General features: G+C 53.4%; 1 protein-coding gene across 7 annotated transcripts in view; it reads right to left on the minus strand.

Moving 5' to 3' along the window:
- Window positions 1-1209: 1209 nt before the first annotated feature.
- SCN5A (sodium voltage-gated channel alpha subunit 5) overlaps window positions 1210-21319 on the minus strand; it is a 90035-nt gene continuing 69925 nt past the window's right edge. For 4 of the 7 annotated variants that reach the window (XM_005901131.2, XM_070360484.1, XM_005901132.2 and 1 more), the window contains 7 exons: window positions 17803-17925; window positions 15448-15729; window positions 12760-12813; window positions 12018-12155; window positions 11280-11384; window positions 9647-9917; window positions 1210-3811 (listed from right to left, as the gene is read on the minus strand). In XM_005901131.2, the coding sequence (XP_005901193.2) occupies window positions 2571-3811; window positions 9647-9917; window positions 11280-11384; window positions 12018-12155; window positions 12760-12813; window positions 15448-15729; window positions 17803-17925 (2214 nt within the window). In that variant the 3' untranslated portion in view covers window positions 1210-2570. The remainder of the gene's footprint in view (window positions 3812-9646; window positions 9918-11279; window positions 11385-12017; window positions 12156-12759; window positions 12814-15447; window positions 15730-17802; window positions 17926-21319) is intronic. The other 3 variants (XM_070360486.1, XM_070360485.1, XM_070360487.1) reach the window with 2 other exon arrangements.

Below are 21319 nucleotides of genomic sequence, written 5' to 3' on the forward strand. Positions count from 1 at the left end.
CATCTGGGGCCAAGGAAGTTATCTCCACTGAATAAAGTTGAAGGGGACAGGGAGAGGCAAAAACAAAGGCTGGATTTGATGACATTGGGGCCGTGTCTCTTCAGACACCATCTTTACAGGCATCTGTTCCCCCCCAAATATATGTGTGTGTGTGTGTGTGCGCAACTGAATTATTTTTCTGTACACCAGAAATGAACACAATATTATCAATTTGTAAATCAACTCTACTTAAAAAAAAATGGACAGAGTCCAGACCAGGTCATGTAAGCCATTTATTGGTTTGTTTTAAAAATATGTATCTTATTTATGCACGAAGTTTGGTGCGAAGTGCTTGGGTAGTTCCGACAACGGCTGGCACTTGGTGCTTGTCCCTCCCTCCTGTGTCCTCCCCTCCTGCTGGTCACTGTGCAGTTCTGGAAAAAAAGCAATGAGAGACACGCTAAAAGCTAAGGAGTTGGCTTCGCTCGGCCCTGCCCTTGGCCACACGGTCTGCAGTCAGTGGCCGGCCCTGGCACCTGCCTCGGGCTCCTGGGCTGTCCCCACACACACAACCCCGGTCTCCTTCCGGTCAGCTGGGCCTGCAGCCTGGCCGGCCTGCCCACTGCCTCCCCGCCCACGCAGGGTGCCAGGTGTTGCGGAGGGCATACACCTCTCCAAGCCTTGAGAGCACAGCACAGAGAGCTACAAAAATAAGATTTCCACTCAGAGAAGTGGTGCTGGGATAGTTAAAACCACGTCCCACGCCGACTTCCAGGGAACATGAGAGAAGGGAAAGCACTGGGGGCGGCGGGCGGCTGGGGCTGCCACCAAGGGAACTCGAGTGACAAGAAGAAACGTTAATACTTGACTCGCCGCTGGCGGTTCCCCCTCAGCTCCCCACGGCTCCCCCCGACGGCTCGGCGAGGTAGGTTAGGACAGCCAGCTTCTGGCTTCCGGGGCTGCCCCGAGAGGCGGCCTGTGAGGTGGCCGCCGGGTGGAGGGCGGCTTTGCTGGAGAGTGGACTTGGCAGCCGAGCCCCTGCCTGCACAGCCTCCACCAGCCACCACTGTCCCTCTCAGGGTGACAGTTCTCTACGTTGAAAGATTTGCATATGCTCAGTAGGATTGTCAGCAGCTGAAGAGGCCCTGTGGCGGGGTGGGGGGTGGGGTGGGGAGGGTGGTGGTAATTGGACTAGAAAAAAGTATTTTTCCCTGAAAAGGCCTGCTCACAAGACCCATGGGCAGCCTGGACCCTGCCCCAGGAGGTCCCGTGTGTGGTGTTCCCGGGACCCTGGGCTGAGCAGGGGGGCGCTGGTCCAGGGTCACTCGACTCCCTTTCCCAGGAGACCTGGGGTCCATTCCCCTCCTAGGGCCCTGGGACTGGGCTGAGCATCCTGCAGCCCCTTCCCTGCACAGGGCCTGGGCAGCCCTCCCCACTCCCCGTGCTTTCGCAGCTGGAGAGGAGCTGGGGTCCACATAGGCACCCCCTCAGCCCCGGGCAGAGGCAGAAAGGTCTGGAGAGAGAGCCTGGGTGATGACAGTAGATTCCATTCTCCAGGCGGGCTGGGGGGTACCATGCTGGGGGCTGTGGAGTGGGTTCTTCACCCCAACCCCATGGGCTCAGCCTTCTCTTCCTGGCCTGTGGGGCAGGGCCAGCCAGGCTGGACAGCGCGGACAAGCTGGGTGGCAGGACATATGTGCCTCCCTCAGGCCCTTCCCTTAATGTTAATACTCGAACAGAGGCCACGCTCTACAGGGAAGAAAGGCAACGTCAGTGCCAAGGACCAGCCCTGGGAGCCAGGCCACTCTCTTCTGGAAGCTTGTATTTATAGGCCTGACTCCAGGGTGGCCTGCATAAACATACAGGGGGGAAATGGGGCAATGAGTGAGCCCTGGCTGACAATAATCCCACCTGTGGGGGACTGGGGGGAAAGGCCGGTCACCTCGCTCGCCTCGGGGAGTCCAGGCCACATGTGGCTTGTGTCTGGCCTCTGTGAGTGTGAGAGTGTGCGCATGTGTGTATGGGAAGGGGTTCAGCCCTCCTGGCACCTCAGCCCAAGCGGCAGGGGACCCCCTTTCTGCCCCTAGGCAGTGAAGGCCCGTGGGACCCACACCGGATCTCACTTTTGCATTGACAGCAGAGCCGCAGCAGCTCCACAGACACTCTTGTTCAGAGTTAGGAAGAGGCAGTGTGAATCGCTGCCAATCCATCCATAAAAAAAAAAAAGTTCTTTGCTCAAGTAAAAAAATATCAAATATAATAAATTTATGAAAGCCCATTCACAACATACACAGTCTCGGTTTCGCATTTTGCCTCAGCAGCTGGGATGGAGGTGGTGGTCAGAGCCCCAGAGCGTTGCCGGACCAGACCCAGCCCCCAGGACTGGTAACCCCAGACAGACAGCTCGGCCAAGTGCTTCCAGCCATCAGCGCGGTGCACAGGACTCTGCCTTGTCGGTCCACGGGGCCGAGGCTCCTCTCTCACTCCCGAAGCCCAAAGCAAAGGTCGGACGGCCCAGCGGCTGCTGGGCTGGGGCTGCCTTTGGGTTTGCCGCGATGCTCTGCGCTGGCGCCCCCCTCCCTGGGCTGCGCTCACACGATTGACTCACGGTCCCTGTCGGGGGTTGGGGGGAAGTCGGCGAGATCCTCGCTTGGGCTGTAGTCAGACGCCCGCACCTGGGGGTTGTCGCTGGTGGCCCTGGTGACGCTGTCATAGGAGGGCGGGAAGGACGTGGAGGAGACGGAGGAGCTGGAGGGCGGGCCGGGGCGGCGGGAGAAGTTCTCGTTCATCATGTAGGCGATAAGGCCCTCCTGCTCGGGGGCGTCCTCCTCCGAGAGGCCGCTGCTGCCCGCCTGCTGGCGGTAGAGGAAGGAGGCGTGCTTGACGGAGCGCTGCAGCAGGTGCCGGCGGAAGGCCCGCTGGATGATCGTGGCCGACACCTCCTCGTGCTTCCGCCGCAGCGTGGTGGTGATGGGCTCGTAGGAGATCTTGGACGGGTTGGCCGCCATGAACTTCTCCTCCATCTGGATCTTCAGGGCGTCCATCTCCCCAGATTCGCCCAGGACCCTCTTGGTGAAGGCAAAGAGGATGTCCATGCAGTGGATGCGGTCTCCGCTCACCATGGGCAGGTCCATATTGATGAGGCTTATCTGGTTGGGCTTGGGGATCCGGAGTGGCTCTGACAGGGCGTCGGCGAAGTCAGACAGGGCCAAATACTCGATGAACTGGGTGGCCTCCGGGTCGAACTTCTCCCAGATCTCGTAGAACATGTCGAAGTCATCCTCACTCAGGGGCTCCGTGCTCTCCTCCGTGGCCACGCTGAAGTTCTCCAGGATGATGGCGATGTACATGTTGACCACAATGAGGAAGGAGATGATGATGTAGGTGGTGAAGAAGAGGATGCCCACCGCGGGGCTCCCGCAGTTGCCCCGGGAGCCGTTGCTGTTGGGCAGGTTGGGGTCGCAGTAGGGGGGCCCCGTGTTGAGGATGGGGCTGAGGAGCCCATCCCAGCCCGCCGACGTGGTGATCTGGAAGAGGCACAGCATGCTGTTGGCAAAGGTCTGGAAGTTGAACATGTCGTCGATGCCAGCCTCCCACTTGACGTAGGCGAAGTTGGCCATGCCGAAGATGGAGTAGATGAACATGACGAGGAAGAGCAGCAGCCCGATGTTGAAGAGCGCGGGCAGGGACATCATGAGGGCGAAGAGCAGCGTGCGGATGCCCTTGGCCCCGCGGATCAGCCTGAGGATGCGGCCGATGCGGGCCAGGCGGATGACGCGGAAGAGCGTCGGGGAGAAGAAGTACTTCTGGATGATGTCTGAGAGCACAGTGCCTGTGGGAAACAACGGAGACTGTGGCCACTGGTGGCATCACTGTCCTCCCTCCAGCCCAGCCTCGCTGGGAGGGGTCTCTGCACAAGCAAGGAGCCTGGGAGTGGAGGCCTGGGTCACCTGGGGCCTGTAAGGACCCTGCCTCCACCCACCTGAGTCTCCAATTCTGCATTTATGGTCCAGAAAAGGACCCACAGTTCCTGCATCCTTTGCAAAGTGCCTTCTCAGCCCTCCGCTCCTTAGTCTCCTGAGCCTACCTGCACATACGAGGCCCATTATCCAGACTGTGGTTCAGGGGCCTCAGCAGACCTGCTCAGCATCCCTGATAGCCTAGCTTGGACCAGAACTCTAGAACTTTTAGCTCCTTGCTGCTCAGAGTGTGGTCTGCGGACCAACAGCCTTGGGATTTCCGGGGCACTTATCAGAAATGCAGATCTCAGCTCTGCACCCACACCCCTTGTGTTTTAACAAGTCCAGGTGGTCCGTGTGCACACTGAAATACAAGAGGCACCGACCAGGCAATTGGCACACTCCTCACACCTCACCTGTCACAAGTCAGCCTCTCCGAGGTGCTTCCTGTGACCTTCCCACCCCTGCTAGCTGCCAGGCCTGCCCACTCTGTCTCTACTGACTACTCTGAGTTTGGAGTTTCAAGGAGCATGGATGTAAGTTATAGAAGAAAGAATGGAATATACTTGCCTTGTATTGGCCCAAGTGAACTTTCCAGACTTCTCATATATTAGGTTGGTGCAAAAGAAATGGTGGTTTTTGCATTGTTGAAATCTGCTGTTTGATATTGGAATACATTTTAAATAAATGTAGCTAGGTTCTACATCACTTTAGTGTGCATTTCTCGCTTTATGTTTTTGTTTTTTTGTTTTGCTAATGACTTATTACTTGCTGTTTATTTTATATTTATTTTAGACTATGGAGATGATGTTAGGCAAAAAACGAGTTTGAGCAATTTTCTTTTTTGAGTTCAAAATGGGTTGTAAAACAGCACAGATAACTTGCAACATCAACAACACATTTGGCCCAGGAGCTGATAACAAATGCACAGGGCAGGGGTGGTTCAAGGAGTTTTACAAAGGACACGAGAGCCTTGAAGATGAGGAGCACAGTGGCTGGCTATTGGAAGTTGACAACAACCAACTGAGAGGATCATTGAAGCTGATCCTCTTACATGAGAAGTTGCCAAAACTCAACGTTGACCATTCTACAGTCTTTCAGCATTTGAAGCAAATTGGAAAGGTGAAAAGGCTTGATAAGTGGGTACCTCTTAAGCTGACCGCAAATCAAAAAAAGCATCCTTTTGAAAAGTCATTTTCTCTTATTGTATGCAACAACAACGAGCCATTTCTTAATCAGATTGTGACATGCGATGAAAAGTGGATTATATACCATGACCAGTGATGACCAGCTCAGTGGCTGGAAAAAGAAGAAACTCCAAAGCACTCCTCCAAGCCAAACTTATACCAAAAAAGATCATGGTCACTGTTTGGAGGTCTGCTGCCCATCTGATCCACTACAGCTTTTGGAATCCCTGTGAAACCATTACCTATGAGAAGTATGCGCAGCTGATCGGCGAGATGCACTGAAAACTGCAGCACTGACAGCCAGCACTGCTCACCAGAAAGGCCCAGTGCTTCTCCGTGACACGTTCGACACACATTGAACAACCAACACTTCAGAATTCGAACGATTTGGGCTATGAAGTTTTGCCTCATCTGCCGTATTCACCTGACCTCTCGCCAACCCCTATCACTTCTTCAAGCATCTTGACAACTTTTTGCAGGGAAAACGCTTCCACAACCTGCAGGAAGCAGAAAATGCTTTCCAAGAGTTCATCGAATCCAAAAGCATGGATTTTTGTGCTATAGGAATAAACACTTATTGGCAAAAATGGGTTGATTGTAATGGCTCCTATGTTGATGAATAAAGATGTGTCTGAGCCTAGTAATAATGGTTTAGAATTCACGGTCCAAAACCGAATTACTTTTGTACCAACCTAATGATAATGTCACTCACGAACATGTGTCAAGTGTTCACTGTCAATAAAGCACTGGGCTGAGCAATTCACACATCCATTTACCCCTTCCAGTTACCCTAGGAGGGAAGCGGATACTATCATCCTCCTTTTCCAGAAGAGGAAACTGAGAGGTGAGGTAACTTATCCAAGTTGCCACCTAGTCAGTGAGAAGTGGGGATTTGACTCAGACGCTCTGGCTCCAAGTTGAGCTGTTAACCATGCCTCTCTGGTACACAAGCTCTGGAACCAGTAGTTCCTGAATATAGTCTACACTTCCTGGAATCTTGGAGACTGTCCCTCAGGGCTCCGTTCCAGCTCCTGACACCTGCTTTACAGAGAAGCTCCTCTCTAGCCCCACCAGGCATGGCCTCACCCTCATCCCTGCCTGAGACCTCCTGGAGCATTTCCTGAGCCCACTTCTAGCTTCTAAGCATCTGTGCATCACTATAGCCACAGCAGCCCCTCTCTTGGCCCCTGCCTTTCCCTCTGAGTCACTGAAGAGGCTATACATGGAAGAAAGATGAAAGCCAGTTATCCCATGGCAGAAGTCTGTGGGGGCAGGGTCCAGATTGGGCTCTGAACACAAGTGACAAAAGAAAGTACTGATAAATTGGACTTAAAACCTCTGTGCTCCAAGAGGTGACAACCAAGAAAGTGAAAAGACAACCTACAGAATGGGAGAAAACATCGCAAATCTTGTATCTGATAAGGGACTAGCCTCTGGAATATATAAAGAATTCTTACAACTCAATAAAAACACAAATACGTCAATTAAAAAATCAAGCAAAGGATTGGAACAGACATTCCTCCAAGATACTTCTCCTGTTATATACCAAGATATGCCAAGGAAAATGACCAATAAACATATGAACAGATGTTCATCATCATTAGTCATCAGGGAAATGCAAAGCAAAACCTCAATGAGATGTCACTCCATACCAGTTAGCAAGGCTGTAATTAAAATATACAGACAGGAACAAGTGTTGGTGAGGATACGGAGTAACTGCAACCCTCCTACACTGAATTTGGGGTTGTAACGTGGTGCGGTCACTTTGGAAAATAGTTTGGCAGTCCCTCAAAATTTTAGATTAGTGGCTGCCAGGGGGTGGCTGGCTGTGACTGTGAAAGTTGCTCAGTCATGTCCAGCTCTTTCCAACTCCATGGACTATACAGTCCATGGCATTCTCCAGGCCAGAATACTGGAGTGGGTAGCCTTTCCCTTCTCCAGGGGATCTTCACAACCCAGGGATTGAACCCAGGTCTCCTGCACTGTGGGCAGATTCTTTACCAGTTGAGCCACAAGGGAAGTCCAAGAATACTGGAGTGGGTAGCCTGTCCCTTCTCCAGTGGATCTACCCGACCCAGGGATTGAAGCAGGGTCTCCTGAATTGCAGGCGGATTCTTTACCAGCTGAGCTGCCAGAGGGCAGGGAGAGGGAAAATGGTGAGCTCAGTGGGTGCAGAGTCTCTCTTGGGGGTAAGGAAAATATTCTAAAATTAGAGCGTAATAATGGTTGCACAGGCATACACTCTCAACGTAAGACCAGAAACTATAAAACTCCTAGAGGAGAACATAGGCAAAACACTCTCTGACATACATCACAGCAGGATCCTCTATGACACACCTCCCAGAATATTGGAAATAAAAGCAAAAATAAACAAATGGGACCTAATTAACCTTAAAAGCTTCTGCACATCAAAGGAAACTATTAGCAAGGTGAAAAGACAGCCTTCAGAATGGGAAAAAATAATAGCAAATGAAGCAACAGACAAACAACTAATCTCAAAAATATATAAGCAACTCCTACAGCTCAACTCCAGAAAAATAAATGACCCAATCAAAAAATGGGCCAAAGAACTAAATAGACATTTCTCCAAAGAAGACATACAGATGGCTAACAAACACATGAAAAGATGCTCAACATCACTCATTATCAGAGAAATGCAAATCAAAACCACTATGAGGTACCATTTCACACCAGTCAGAATGGCTGCGATCCAAAAGTCTACAAATAATAAATGTTGGAGAGGGTGTGGAGAAAAGGGAACCCTCTTACACTGTTGGTGGAATGCAAACTAGTACAGCCACTATGGAGAACAGTGTGGAGATTCCTTAAAAACTGGAAATAGAACTGCCTTATGATCCAGCAATCCCACTGCTAGGCATACACACTGAGGAAACCAGAAGGGAAAGAGACACGTGTACCCCAATGTTCATCGCAGCACTGTTTATAATAGCCAGGACATGGAAGCAACCTAGATGTCCATCAGCAGATGAATGGATAAGAAAGCAGTGGTACATATACACAATGGAGTATTACTCAGCCATTAAAAAGAATACATTTGAATCAGTTCTAATGAGGTGGATGAAACTGGAGCCTATTATACAGAGTGAAGTAAGCCAGAAGGAAAAACATCAATACAGTATATTAACGCATATATATGGAATCTAGAAAGATGGTAACAATAACCCGGTGTATGAGACAGCAAAAGAGACACTGATGTATAGAACAGTCTTATGGACTCTGTGGGGGAGGGAGAGGGTGGGAAGATTTGGGAGAATGACATTGAAACATGTAAAATATCATGTAAGAAACGAGTTGCCAGTCCAGGTTCGATGCACGATACTGGATGCTTGGGGCTAGTGCACTGGGACGACCCAGAGGGATGGTATGGGGAGGGAGGAGGGAGGAGGGTTCAGAATGGGGAACACGTGTATACCTGTGGTGGATTCATTTTGATATTTGGCAAAACTAATACAATTATGTAAAGTTTAAAAATAAAATAAAATTAAAAAAAAAAGAAAGGGTGGGTTTTGTGTTATGTAAAGTATATCTTAATAAAACTGTTCTTTAAAGAAGGAATTTGGGCTCTGAGGTCAAACAGATATGGGCGTGTGCTCTGTTCTCAATGTTTCTGCCTCTCCCTAAATTCGTATGTTAAAATTACCCCTCTCAAAGATGATGGTATTTGGAAGTGGGGCCTTGGGAGGGGCTTAATTTCATGAGGGTGGAGCCCGAATGAATGGGCTTAGTGCCCTTATAGAAGAGGTTCAGGGAGCTCCCTAGCCCCTTCCAGTTTGCGAGGACACAGCAAGAAGGTGTGGGTTATGAACCGGGAAAAGGACCCTCAGCAGGAAACCCACCATGCGGCGCTTTCCTCTTGGACTTCCAGCACCCAGATCTGTGAGAAGTAGATTTCTGTTGTTTATGAGTTACCCAGTCTGCTACTTCTGTCGTATCAGCCTGAGTAGGCTATGTGTGATTCCTATCTCAGCTTCTCCCTAGCTGAACGATTTCCCTGCCTTGGTGCTGACTTTATATGGTGAATTGCATGAGGCAAGTGATGTCTGAGAAGCCTGGCACACACCAGGGTGTGCTCCGTGGTATGTGCAGGTGGCAATTCTCAACTCCAGAAGGTCCATCTCCAGGGTTAAACGTCTACTTCAGAGGGCCACCTGCCTCCCAACTCTGGAGACTCTTCCTTGGGCTTGAAGGCTTTCCTTTGGGAAGGCAGGGAACCCCCACAGGCCCCATTCCCTTTCCAAGACTCACCCTCAAAGTTCTCCAAACAGAGAGCTGTGTTCCAGGGTCTCAGGGAGGGTGGGACCAGGAGGGGGTGTTGGGTCCTCTACCAAGCTGGCCCCTTGGCCTGAGTGGCCTTCCCAGATGTGTGTGTGTGTGATTGTGGGGGGTGGGGGTAGGAAGGACTGTAGGGAGCGAAGAATTCAGGACGCTGGTGTACTTGGCATGGAGCACAGATCAGGGGCCAGGGGAGGCCTTCTCTGCCCAGCTGACGTGCATACCCACCTACGATGGAGAGGATGACAACCACGAAGTCGAAGATGTTCCAGCTGTTGGTGAAGTAATAGTGGCGCAGGGCAACCATCTTGAAGATACACTCGGCTGTGAAGATGCCCACGAACAGCAGGTTGATCTTGGCCAAGATGTTGACCTTCTCGGGGCTCTGGTCGTCTGTCTCCACCATCATGGTCACCATGTTTAAGCAGATGAGAAACATGATGGTGACGTCGAAGGCCTGCTTGGTCACAATGTCGAATATGAAGCCCTGGTACTTGTTCTGAAAGGAAGGGCAAAGGAAGGGCTCAGCAGGGGCCTCAGACAGGCTAGCAGGCCTCCTTTGCTGCCCCTCAGCTCAGACCACCCACCCTCCGACTCCACCCTCTGGGGCAGGGGCGTCCAGTGCTCACAGACTGCCACGGGGAGAGGAAAAAGGCAGGATGCTGGACAGTCTGGCTCCCTGCTGAAAGCTCCCTGGGCTTCCAGGCCCAGCCCCGGGCTCCTTGTCCCAGACACCATCTCTCATGGCGCCCCTTGTTCGTCAAGCTTCTCTTTTTGTTCCCACTGTCTGAAGGCTCAAGGTCAGATCTAATGTTCAGCTCTAGAAACTGTCTCAGCCCTCAGGTTAACAAAATTTCTCCATTCTTTCTGTGTGATTTATTTATTCCATTGAATCTGTATATGTGTCTTGAATTGCAAGATTATTTTGGGGAAAGTGTAAGTCGCTCAATCACGTCTGACTCTTTGCGACCTCATGAACTGTAGCCCGCCAGACTCCTCTGTCCATGGGATTCTCCAGGCAAGACTACTGGAATGGGTTGCCATGTTCTTCTCTAGGGGATATTCCCAACCCAGGGGTTGAACCCCGGTCTCCCGCATTGCAGGCAGATTCTTTACCATCTGATCCACCAGGGGAGCCCCATTTTGGGGAAGAGAGATGATTATAAACAATTGAAAACACACACACACTGCTAACCTAGACCAGAGCATGGAGAACAGGAAAGAGTCAGATGACATGGATGAATTGGATGCAAAAACTGGGGCTGCCACCTACAAGCTAATGATTTAGGTACCATCATCTGCATAACCTAGGCTGCCCTGGTGGCAGTCTGCAGGGTCACAAAGAGTCAGACATGACTGAGTGACTAACACTTTCACCTGAGTTACCTAAGTATTGCCCCCATCCTGCTCCAGTACACACACACACATACACACACATGGGTGTGTGTTGGCCTGATTTGGCCAAGGGAGTCAGCCTAGCAGAGCACTCAGCAGGCCCCACCCACCTGGGGACTCTATGGCTCAGGGAGTTACAAGGATGAGGTCACACAGGGTCTGCCTAGCCCTCCCTGGGGAAAGCCTGCAGTGCTATAGGGGAGGAGGGGCCTCACTCAGAGGTTCCTGTGGGAGGGGATCATCCCTGGGCTCCCACAGCTGTCTCATGCCTTCCCCTGTACCTCCATGAGACTGAGGCCCCTGTGCATGATTGGAGGTCCCTCCTTCCCTGGGCAGGCCAAAGGCCCCAGGTTGCACCAAAAGACTGTGAAGAGGTTCCGATAGCTGGTCTTGTGGTATGGGGGCTTCCCAGGGCCCTCTTTGGGCAGATCTTCCCCACGCCCACCGAATTGAGAGCCTGGCTCACCAGGGGCCGTGGGATGGGCTTCTGGGGCTTCTTGGAGCCCAGCTTCTTCATGGCGTTGTAGTACTTCTTCTGCTCCTCTGTCATGAAGATGTCCTGGCCCCCTAAGTGCAGAGACACAGGCACCAGCCTCATCTGGGGGTTCTCAGGGACCTCCTTGGTGAGGTTGCCAGGGTGGCCCTTCTCCTCACTGCCTCTCCTGGGGGAGAAAAGTATGCCTTATCCTACATCAGAGAGTCCCCCTCAACCACCACCCTGGACCTGCTTCTCCAGGGTGCCTTTCCCCATTCACCTTGAGCTCTCTCTGACTTTGGGACTTGCAAATGCAGCCCCGCCTCCATCCTCTCCCCTGCCCGGCTCAGCCACCCTGGAAGTTCCCTCTGCCCACCTGGCTTGCCTGCCACCCAATCGTAGCTTCTATGATGGAACTCTGGGAAGACCTAGGCCTCTGTGCAGTGGCTCCCCAGCCCCACCCCCATGATCCCTGATCATGGGCCAGGTGAATAGTCCCAACTCTCACCCCAGCTCCTCTCAGGAGCCTCATCTCTCAGACTAGGGGCCCCTTGTTACACACTTACGGGCCTAAGCAGGTCACATTATGGATACACCCCTCTCCCACCCCAGCCCGATGGGAGCTTAGTCCCCAACAGGAAGGAGGAATGGGGCCAGGAGCCAGAGAGGCTGCCCGGTGCCTGGCACCCAGCCCTGCCCTGCAGCCTGGTGGGCCCGTGCTCTACGTATCTTTTTCTTCTGCTGGTTGAAGTTGTCAATGATGACACCGATGAACAGGTTCAGGGTGAAGAAAGACCCAAAGATGATGAAGATGACAAAATAGATATACATGTAGAGGTTGTATTCCCACTGGGGCTGCTCCTCGTACTAGAGGGGAGAAAGCAGACAGGAGGTCAGGCAGGCAGGAACGGGGGATGGGCTGGCCGGGTGTGTCAGAGGAAGGTCACCACCCGGGGTGTGTGTCTGCGTGCGTATTGGCGTTGAGGAGGGTGGGTGGTGGCAGGTGAGGAGGGCAGGCACGCCGGGCTCAGCGCTGGCGCTGTGTTCCTGTGTGGCTCCCGCCCCTGGGCCACTGGGAGGTTTGAGTATATGGGGGTGTCTCGCAGCATTCAGCTGTCCATGTGATATGGTGGCTGGTGTATGTCTGTGGGGCGGGGACAGGACCACAGAGAAACTTGATTGGGTCTCTGTTGCTCCCACCCCACCCTCCAGAGGTAGAATTTTTGTTCAACTAAATTACAGTGAATGCAATTCACAAGATATCTGAGAATCTGGGGAGTCCCTGGGAGACCATACAGCCATGTCCCAGGGGAAGCCAAGGGCATTCCAGAGAGGCTCAACTCTGGGCTGACACAAGAGACCTGGCCCTTATGGGATGCAGACCCTGTTTCCGTGGCAGCTAAGCAGCTGGGAACCTTGGGTGCTTGGAACCTTGACTGATTCAAGGAGAGAGACCAGTGTGACAACCTACCCCCCTGGAGTCTACAGCTGCATACATGATGTCCATCCAGCCTTTAAATGTTGCCTGGAAGAAAGAGACAAGAGTAAGGAAATTTAATTCTGCATCTATGGAGCTACTCCGGGCTCCTATCTGGACAGATGGGACCAGGAAGTAACCTCCCACTAGAAGTAGGCAGCCTGCTCCACCCTTTCAGCGGTGTCCAAGTGGCTGGGCAGTTGGGGAAAGGCCTTCTTGTTCAGGGCTGAGGCGGAGGGGAAGCCAGCCAAGCAGACACTCCAGGAAGGTCACTTAGTGGGGGAATAAGCATTCTGATGTTGGCCAAGAGACTACCCTTCAGATCTGCATTCATTTCAGATTCTAAAATGACACAGAGGCCTACAGGGGTGTCAGGAACACAGAGCGGGCACTGGGGTTCCCTGCTCTGCTTTAAGGCCGGCCTCAGTGCTGACCTGGTCCTCTCTGTCATAAGCCTTGGGGCTTCTGCTCCACAGCTTTCCAAGGACATCCCTCAAGAATCCTAATGTTCCCTCACACTTAAGGGGGTCCTTTTGCTAGTGGTGTGTTGGCAAATGACTAACAACAAATGGCTTTCCAGAAGGAAAAATAAAAGCCCTGATTGGGCTTCCCTGGTGGCTCAGTGGTGAAGAATTCGCCTGCCAATGCAGGAGACACGGGTCCGATTCCTGACCCAGGAAGATCCCATATGCCGAGGAGCAACTAAGCCCGTTTGCCACAGCTATTGAACCTGTGCTCTAGAGCCCAGGAGCCACAGCTACGGAAGCCCTTGAACCCTAGAGGCTGTGCTCTGCAACAAGAGAAGCCGATGGGAAGCCCACACACGGCAACTAGAGAAAAACCCGGGCAGCAATGGAGACCCAGCACAGCCAAAAGTAAATACCATAAAATTATACATAAAAAAAAGCCCTGACTGTGTGTGCCAACTTCTCTGTGTAAACATTCCCATCACGGCCAAACTCAAGTTGCCAAAGTGTCGTTACTGAACTCAGTGCTGGGAAGAGATGCACAGGACCACAGCATTGCAGTGTTTCCATGGTATAACTATAATAGGCGTGTGTAACCTCAAGAGCATAGATGATAACAAGCGGTAATGGTAAGTTTTTATTTTGTTTCAATATCGTTGAGTTAATTACAAGTTTATAAATCTAATTTTTAATAATGGCTCACAGAATAGCGGAAAATATAACAACCGGCTCTTGCGAGTCCACACTCGCTGGTTCTGGCATGGCAGGAAAGAGGAGGCCGAACAGGACAGGGTCCTGGCGCCGGTTGCATGGATGGCCCCAGTCTGGGCTGCTAGGATGATTCAGAGCTGAGGGACATGCTTGGTGGTGAGACTGACTACCTAGCAGATCTCATTGGTATCCTTGGCACAATCCTATTGTGTCCTAAGCCTCTTCAGGGTGTAAACTGGTCTACACAGATTTCCTACATCTGAGAGTTTTTATGAGTCAGGGAGGGTGGATGGGAAACCAAAGCAGCCATAGAGAAGGCAACTGCTTCAGCTTCCTGTGCCATGGGGCCTCACCCGCACAGAGGCCTGGAGATGCGGTGGGACCTGCTGGGGACCACCCAAGGTTATGAAGTGCCCGTGACCGGATTCTTTCTAGCCACTGTGCGGGTGTGTCTGCAACGGCAGGCAGCTCTCAGACTACAACGGGGGCTTTCCTTCCAAGTGTTGACATTCAGAAGGGAAGGCTTTCTGGGTTGGGCTCTAATCCTGTTCCCCATGAAGTATTTCAGACACTCTGGAGCAAGCTACTCCTGGGATTTAAGAGATGGGTGGAGTTGCTTCCCTGGTGGCTCAGCAGTAAAGAACCCACCTGCCAATGCAGAAAATGTGCAGGAGGCTAAGATTTGATCCCTGGGTCAGGAAGATCCCCTGATGAAGGAAATGGCAACCCACTCCAGTAATCTTGCCTAGGAAATCCCATGGACAGAGGAGCCTGGTGGGCTACAGTCCACGGGGTCACAAAGAGTCGGACACGACTGAGCAACTAAACAACAAACAACAATGGAGGTGTGAGGGGAAGTGTGAGTTCCCCTCTGCTCAGCACTAGAGACAGGTGTCTGGGCTTTGCACTGGGACAAGAAGAAAAAGCTGCAGCTTTACGTGTTACAGTTCTGTTTGCGGTTCTGCTGTCAAGGCTATTTGTATGCTGTGCGTTAGAGTCACTGAAGCCATCGTCCTCACAAATCAATAGAAACTTTGGTAGGGCCGTGAGTGTTTGAACATCCTGCACATTAAAGATGAAAGTAAACATATTCTTTTAAACAAGGCAGGAGGAATCACCCCCTTGTATAACGAGGGGCGGCCAGAGTCACAATTTTGCTAACGGTTCAGTCCCTGGGTGTCTGTGGTCATTCACGTGCAACCTGTGCTATCGCACTGCCAAACTGACAGTGTGAGGAGTCAACCTGACTGCTGGCTGCAGAGCTGGGTAAAATGCCCCAGTGTGGAGTCCCACGCCATATTTGGAGAGTGTAGCATCTTCCTTAGAAAGGAACATCTGGCACCTTCCCAAACAGACAAGAAGTCTCTGGAGAATCCTGACCCTCTTGTGAGGATCCAGAGTGGCCCCGCTGTCCCCCTCCTGCCCACAGCCTCGGGGAAGGGACCTGTTGCTGGACAACCAGGGAAAGGAAGGCAGCCCCCCCACCGCCCGCCGCAGGACTCACCACCTGCAGAAGGGCCAGGTACCCGGCCCCCACGTTGTCAAAGTTGACCTTCACCTTGGTCCAGTACAATTCGCCAGTCACGTTGAAAGACTCACAGTCGCTCTTGTTGTTCACGATGGTATAGTTCAAGGGCAGGTCTCCCTCGGTCTGGTTGATGCATCTCCCAAACTTCCCCGCGAAGAGGTTCACGCCCATGATGCTGAAGATGAGCCAGAAGATGAGGCAGACGAGGAGGACGTTCATGATGGATGGGATGGCGCCCACCAGGGCGTTAACCACAACCTCAAGTGGGCAGAGAACAGACTCAGTTTCTGGGGGTGCTCAGAATGCACCCCCTTTGTAAGATGCCCCCCAAACCTACTGAACTCCCTGGGTGTAGGTCCTTGCGGGGGTACGGGTGGGGAACATTTCCTGTCAACAAGAAAGAACAGTCCATGGCTGGAAGCTCTGGTGGGCAGTGAGAGAGAGCACACGTGCCTTCTGCTCTGCATCCCACACTCACACAGCTCAGAGCCCTCTGTCTTATCCTTCATAGCACTGCCCGGAATCCATGACCTTCAAACTTAACTTTCAACACAGTCTCTGCTAGATAGTATGCCAGAAATCTGATGGGGAAGAAAGGGTCTCTGGAGACACATTATCTGGGCTGAGTTTCTGGTTCATTTTGGGGCTGCTGCTCCTGAGATGGATGGGTGTTCTCCCACAAAGCGTGCCCAGGGGCTCTCTGGGTGGTGCGTGTGGAGGGTGCTCAGGGCTGGCGGGGCGGTGTGCACGCACTGGGCCTCTGCCTGCTCCAGGGAGCGGCCCTCTGACCCTGTGGAGCCACAGCCCCGTGCTCTCTTCATTTAAATTCACAGCACCCAGGAGAGGCATCCTTGGCAAAAAGCACTGGGGACTTCACTCCAGGGAGGGACCTAGTCCCCAGCTGTCTGTGAGCCAGGAACATGTTTGCCACACAAACTGGAGGCGGAGCTGGCGTGGGGCTGTGTGGTGGGTATGGTGCCAGGACGGGTCATGCTGACACGTGCAGAGGAAGTGGGAGGGGGGTGCCCCTGGCCCAGCATGCAATGAACATGGGAACAGGGTGGAAACCAACTCTCGCACTTGCCTTTGGCTGGCTTTGTAGCCAGTAGCCACAGCAGAGGCGATCCTGGTAACTAGTGTCTCCCCCATGTCCCCGCGCCCCAGAACCAAGTGTTTTTTTCTCCCATTGGACATTTGGGAGCATCTAACTTAGGTCGGATTATTCACTTGTGAGTGGCTTCCCACCAGAAATAAGCAGTTTGTTTCTCCATGGATCAGGGATGTGGGTGAAGTTCAAAGCCATCAACCGAATGGGGCTGCAGAGTGGTGTCTTCTGGGTCAGTGAGAGACACACAGAGCTGTCTGCTAAAGTCACAACAGAACCATGCACATTTCGTACAAACAATAAAAAACTCAATAAAACTCATACTGTTATGCTGCTGCTGCTGCTAAGTCACTTCAGTCATGCCCGACTCTGTGCGACCCCATAGACAGCAGCCCACCAGGCTCCCCCGTCCCTGGGATTCTCCAGGCAAGAACACTGGAGTGGGTTGCCATTTCCTTCTCCAATGCATGAAAGTGAAAAGTGAAAGTGAAGTCGCTCAGTCGTGCCCGACTCTTCGCGACACCATGGACTGCAGCCTACCAGGCTCCTCCATCCATGGGATTTTCCAGGCAAGAGTACTGGAGTGGGTTGCCATTGTTATAAAAAACAATAAAATACTCAAACACATAGGCTTGTTTTCTTGCTATATATCACGGGTAATGTTTTTTCTTGCTGGGCTTTTAAATTTGCCTTAAATGTGCACATTCTTTGGTAGAACTTAGTGACTGGAAAAAAGGCAGAGCTCTCTGCACTTAGAAAATAGTGCCAAAGAGTTTACTAAGCAAATCAAACTGCTCTCTGATCGGTAGGACTACAACTGGCTGCTTGCTTGCTTGCTTTATCCTTACTAGCCCTGCCCTACTGCCCATCCTAGAGGGGAGGCAACCTGTGTCTGTCAGGAGGCGGGGGACACAGACGGGCACAAGGAGCCAGGGCACACAGACACAAGGCCCTATGGGAGAGCAGAAACTGAAGGGGCCCGGGCTGGCGGGGCTGGGCTGCAGCTGAGACACCCGTGGTCCAGCCCTTGCTTCCTTTCCTTTGTCCAGTGCTCTCTGGCCCTCGTGGAGCCCACAGGGCTGGGGCATCGGGCCTGGGGGGAGATTCTTACAGCTCTCCACCTCCGGGCACCTCTAAGCCCAGCCGTACCTCCTGGAGATCTCACACGTTTGCAGCAGGTCAGCAAGTGAGTCTGGGGGTCCCCTTTACGGAGCCACCCCTCTTACCCTCATGCCCTCAAATCGTGACAGGGCTCGCAGGGGTCTGAGCGCACGCAAGGTCCGCAGTGACTTGATGGGGCCCATCTCAGCAAAGCCCAGGGCGTTGGCCACCAGGCTGATCAGCGAGACCTGTGGGAGACAGGGCGGTGAGGCCATGAGGCCAGCTTGAGACTGGTAGCGGGGCTCTTGGCCTACCGAACTCAGGCTGGGTTCAGTGAGAGAGCCAGCAGGCCTCCCCGTGTCCAGGCTTTATGATTTCCGGCTGGATCGTCTTCACAGGCTGTCCTGTGCTGGGTCAGCCTTGCCCTGGCCCAAGAGGCTGGGGACAAGGCCAGGCGTGTCCCAGCTTTCAGGCCTTCACCACGGACGGGCCTGCGGTGTGCACTTCACACACATGTCTGTGATAGCTCCACTCACCCCAGGCCTTGGAATGCATCTCCCCATTCTACAGATGAGAAAATGGAGTTCCAAAGCCACCTGCTAGTGTGGAAGAGCAGGGCCACAAAGCCTGGGTGGCTTTAGGTCCCCGTGTGCTTTCCTTCAAATCAGATTCTTGGGCTGGCCCATCCCCTCCCCCAGAGTAAACTCTCTGGGGGAAGAAGGACCATCCTGAGTTGAATGAGAGCAGACAGACCATCCTGGGGCATTTCCTCAAGGCTGAACCTTGCAACATTCTATCATCTTCACGGAAGAGAGGCTCAGATGGAGCCCCTGTGGACTGCTCTCTGCTTCCTCTGCCCTGCCCCCACTGGGACATTTCTACCCCTCGGACTTTATCCTTCTAAAGCTCCATGGGCATCCAATCCCTTCTTATGTCACTGCTGGCCAGTGATCACAGGTTGGAAGTGGCCTCCTGCCTGACCTCGCTGGCTATCACCATTACCGCCATCCGGGCTCTGAGGGCAGCCTGGGGGTGGTGAGGGGCCATGGGGAGTGGGGGGTAGGTGTGACCCCCATAGCCTGCTCCAGGCTTGGAAGTGCAGGTTGGGAGAAGGCTGGGCAGAAGAGCTTGGAGGAGCTGCCTCCTCCAAGGACTCCCAGGATGGACTTCTGTGCTGCCCCGACTCACCCCTCGAGGATGCTGGTCCCCACTCTGGAGAGGACGAGGGGCCTCTCTCAGGGACCTGCTGCTGAGGCCAGGGTCCCAGGGACCAGGTCTGGCCAGGCTCCCTAGCTAGTCCCCAGCAGGCCGCCCTTGTCTGTTCCTTCCCAAGCTTGCCCCAACTTTCCACCTGATCTCAGCTGATGGCAGCTCCATCCTTCCAGCTGCCCAAGCCACAAGCCTTGGCATCATCCCTGCCTTCTCTGTCTCACACACCCGACATCCAACCCATCAGGATTTCCTGTTGGCTCTGCCTTCAAAATACCTCAGAAGACCAAATATTTCTCACCACTTCCACTGCCGCCATCCTGGCCAGGCCACCGTCATCTCTCCCCTGGATTACTGCCACGGCCTCCCAACCTTCCCCCTGCTTGCACTTCCCCTCCCCTGGACAGGGTGATCCTTTCATAATGGGTCAGATGATGTCATTCTTCTGTCCAAAGCCCTCCAGCACCTCCCATTTCATTCTAAATAAAGGCCCATGGCTTTTCAAAGGCTGCATGCGTTCTACCCCATGCAGTCTGGCCTCAACTCCTGCACTTCCCGTCCCCTCCTCTGCTCCAGCCACTCTGCGCTCCTTGTGGTTCCTCGTGTCCCAGGCACTCTCCCACCACAGGACCTGTGCACTGCTGCTCCAACCTCTGCTTGGAATGTTCTGCAGACGTCTGCCTGGCTAGCCCCAACTTCCTTCAAACATCACCACAGTTGGCCTACTTTCAGCCAGCTTGTTTAAGTTGTCATCTGGGTCTTCTCTTCTCTCTGAGTCCGGGCCCTCCTAATCCCCTTCCCTTTCCACTTCTTTTTCTCCATGTGTACATCACCAGGGTAATATATAAAGCCGGCTCATGTATTATGCTTCTGGTTCCCAGTCACCTTTCTCCACGCAGGCAGCGACTTTGTCTATTTTGTTCCCTGAGGTCCGCAGCGTCTGCTCTAGCACCTGCATATAGTAGATGCTCGGCAGTTTTTAAAAACTGCATGAATTGAACATGGAAACACCTTTCTCCAGATCTTGAGGCCTGAAGTACACCATTTCCATGGGGTGTGGGAATGGGGTCAGGGGGCACGGCCAGTGTCAGGAAAGCTGGATTCCAGCACTACTTCCTTCTTTTTCTTGGGCCAGGCCCTTCTCCGCTGGGACCCTCAGTTTTCCTCTCCACAGGCTGATTCTCCAATCTTGGGAATTTCAGGCCCTGAGGCCTGGCCTCAGCTAAGTTTTCCAAGGTGGCAGCGGGTGGGAGGCGGGTGGGAGGGTGTGGGCTTCCCCAGACATCTTTGCAGACTCTATCTGGCCTGCCCTGGGGAAGTCAGTCCCATGAAGCTGCAGGAACAGGTGGGTGAGGGGGCCAGGGCGGAGCTGCCAGGCTCCCAGGGCTTCCCACAGCCCCTTAGCAGGGAGGCCCCACGGTCCTTTCCGTCACCTCAGGGAGGCTCTGAGGGCCCCAGGCTATAAGCGCACCCAGAGCCCCTCCCTGACTGCCACCCCAGCACCCTTTACCCCAGCATTGACATCTTTTCAGCCGCTTGTGGTGGCTTGGAGTCACCTGTGAGGAGGCCCACCCATGAGGCTCTGTGTCCGCACGCGTACTCTAGCTCAGGGGGCCACTCAAGCTTGACCTCCCACCAAGGCCTGACCCTGGCCAGGTCCACTGGCCGTCGAGCCCCGCCTTGGGCCTCTGGGGCTGCTGTAAGGACTGAGCACAGGCCTAAGCTACAACTCTAGGAAGCACAGCCCCTGCAGGTGGGCAGAGCCTGATACCAAGCCCAGAAGCCATGGGCGTCTTCTGGAAAGCTTTTCCCAGCTTGCACATCCTGACCCACATTCTGTTGTGGGAGAAGCACCACAGCCAGATGGTAAGCCCTCACTTGGGCCCTTCGCCGTGTTCCCTCTGCCCTCAGGGAGCACAGATCCAAGGCTGCCCCGCACCCTGAGCCTCAATTCTCCCCCCGTCACCCTCTGGTTACTCTCCCACTTGACTGTACTCAGGAGCCCCGCAAGACCCCCAACTCACCCTGCTTGCACCCAACAAGGTTCCGGGGCCTGGGGAGCTGTGGGGAAGGGGCTGCATTCCATCTGCCCACCGGGTGCCCAGAGGACATGCCAGCCTCCTACCCCAGGCCCCTCTGGACACATCAGAGACTGGCACGGCCTGCCAGCTACCAGATGACCCAGGGAAGCTGGCCGGAACCCCTCACCCAGCCCATGTTCATGGCTTTCCTCCTCACAGGTGACTCCATCCCGACTCATCCTCCCGTTGTGGTACCTTCTACCTGAGCCAGGACGACCTCCCACCTGCCCAGCACCCCTTCCCCAACCCCATGCCCTCTGGCCTTTGGTTCACTTCATCCCCTCTCATGTGTAGACACGTAGGCTCTTAACTGGCCATGTGTGTAGTGGTCCTGACGGACACTTCACAAGGT

This window comes from Bos mutus, chromosome 22, assembly GCF_027580195.1.
Source record: "Bos mutus isolate GX-2022 chromosome 22, NWIPB_WYAK_1.1, whole genome shotgun sequence".
In the NCBI taxonomy this organism is placed as follows: Eukaryota; Metazoa; Chordata; class Mammalia; order Artiodactyla; family Bovidae; genus Bos; species Bos mutus.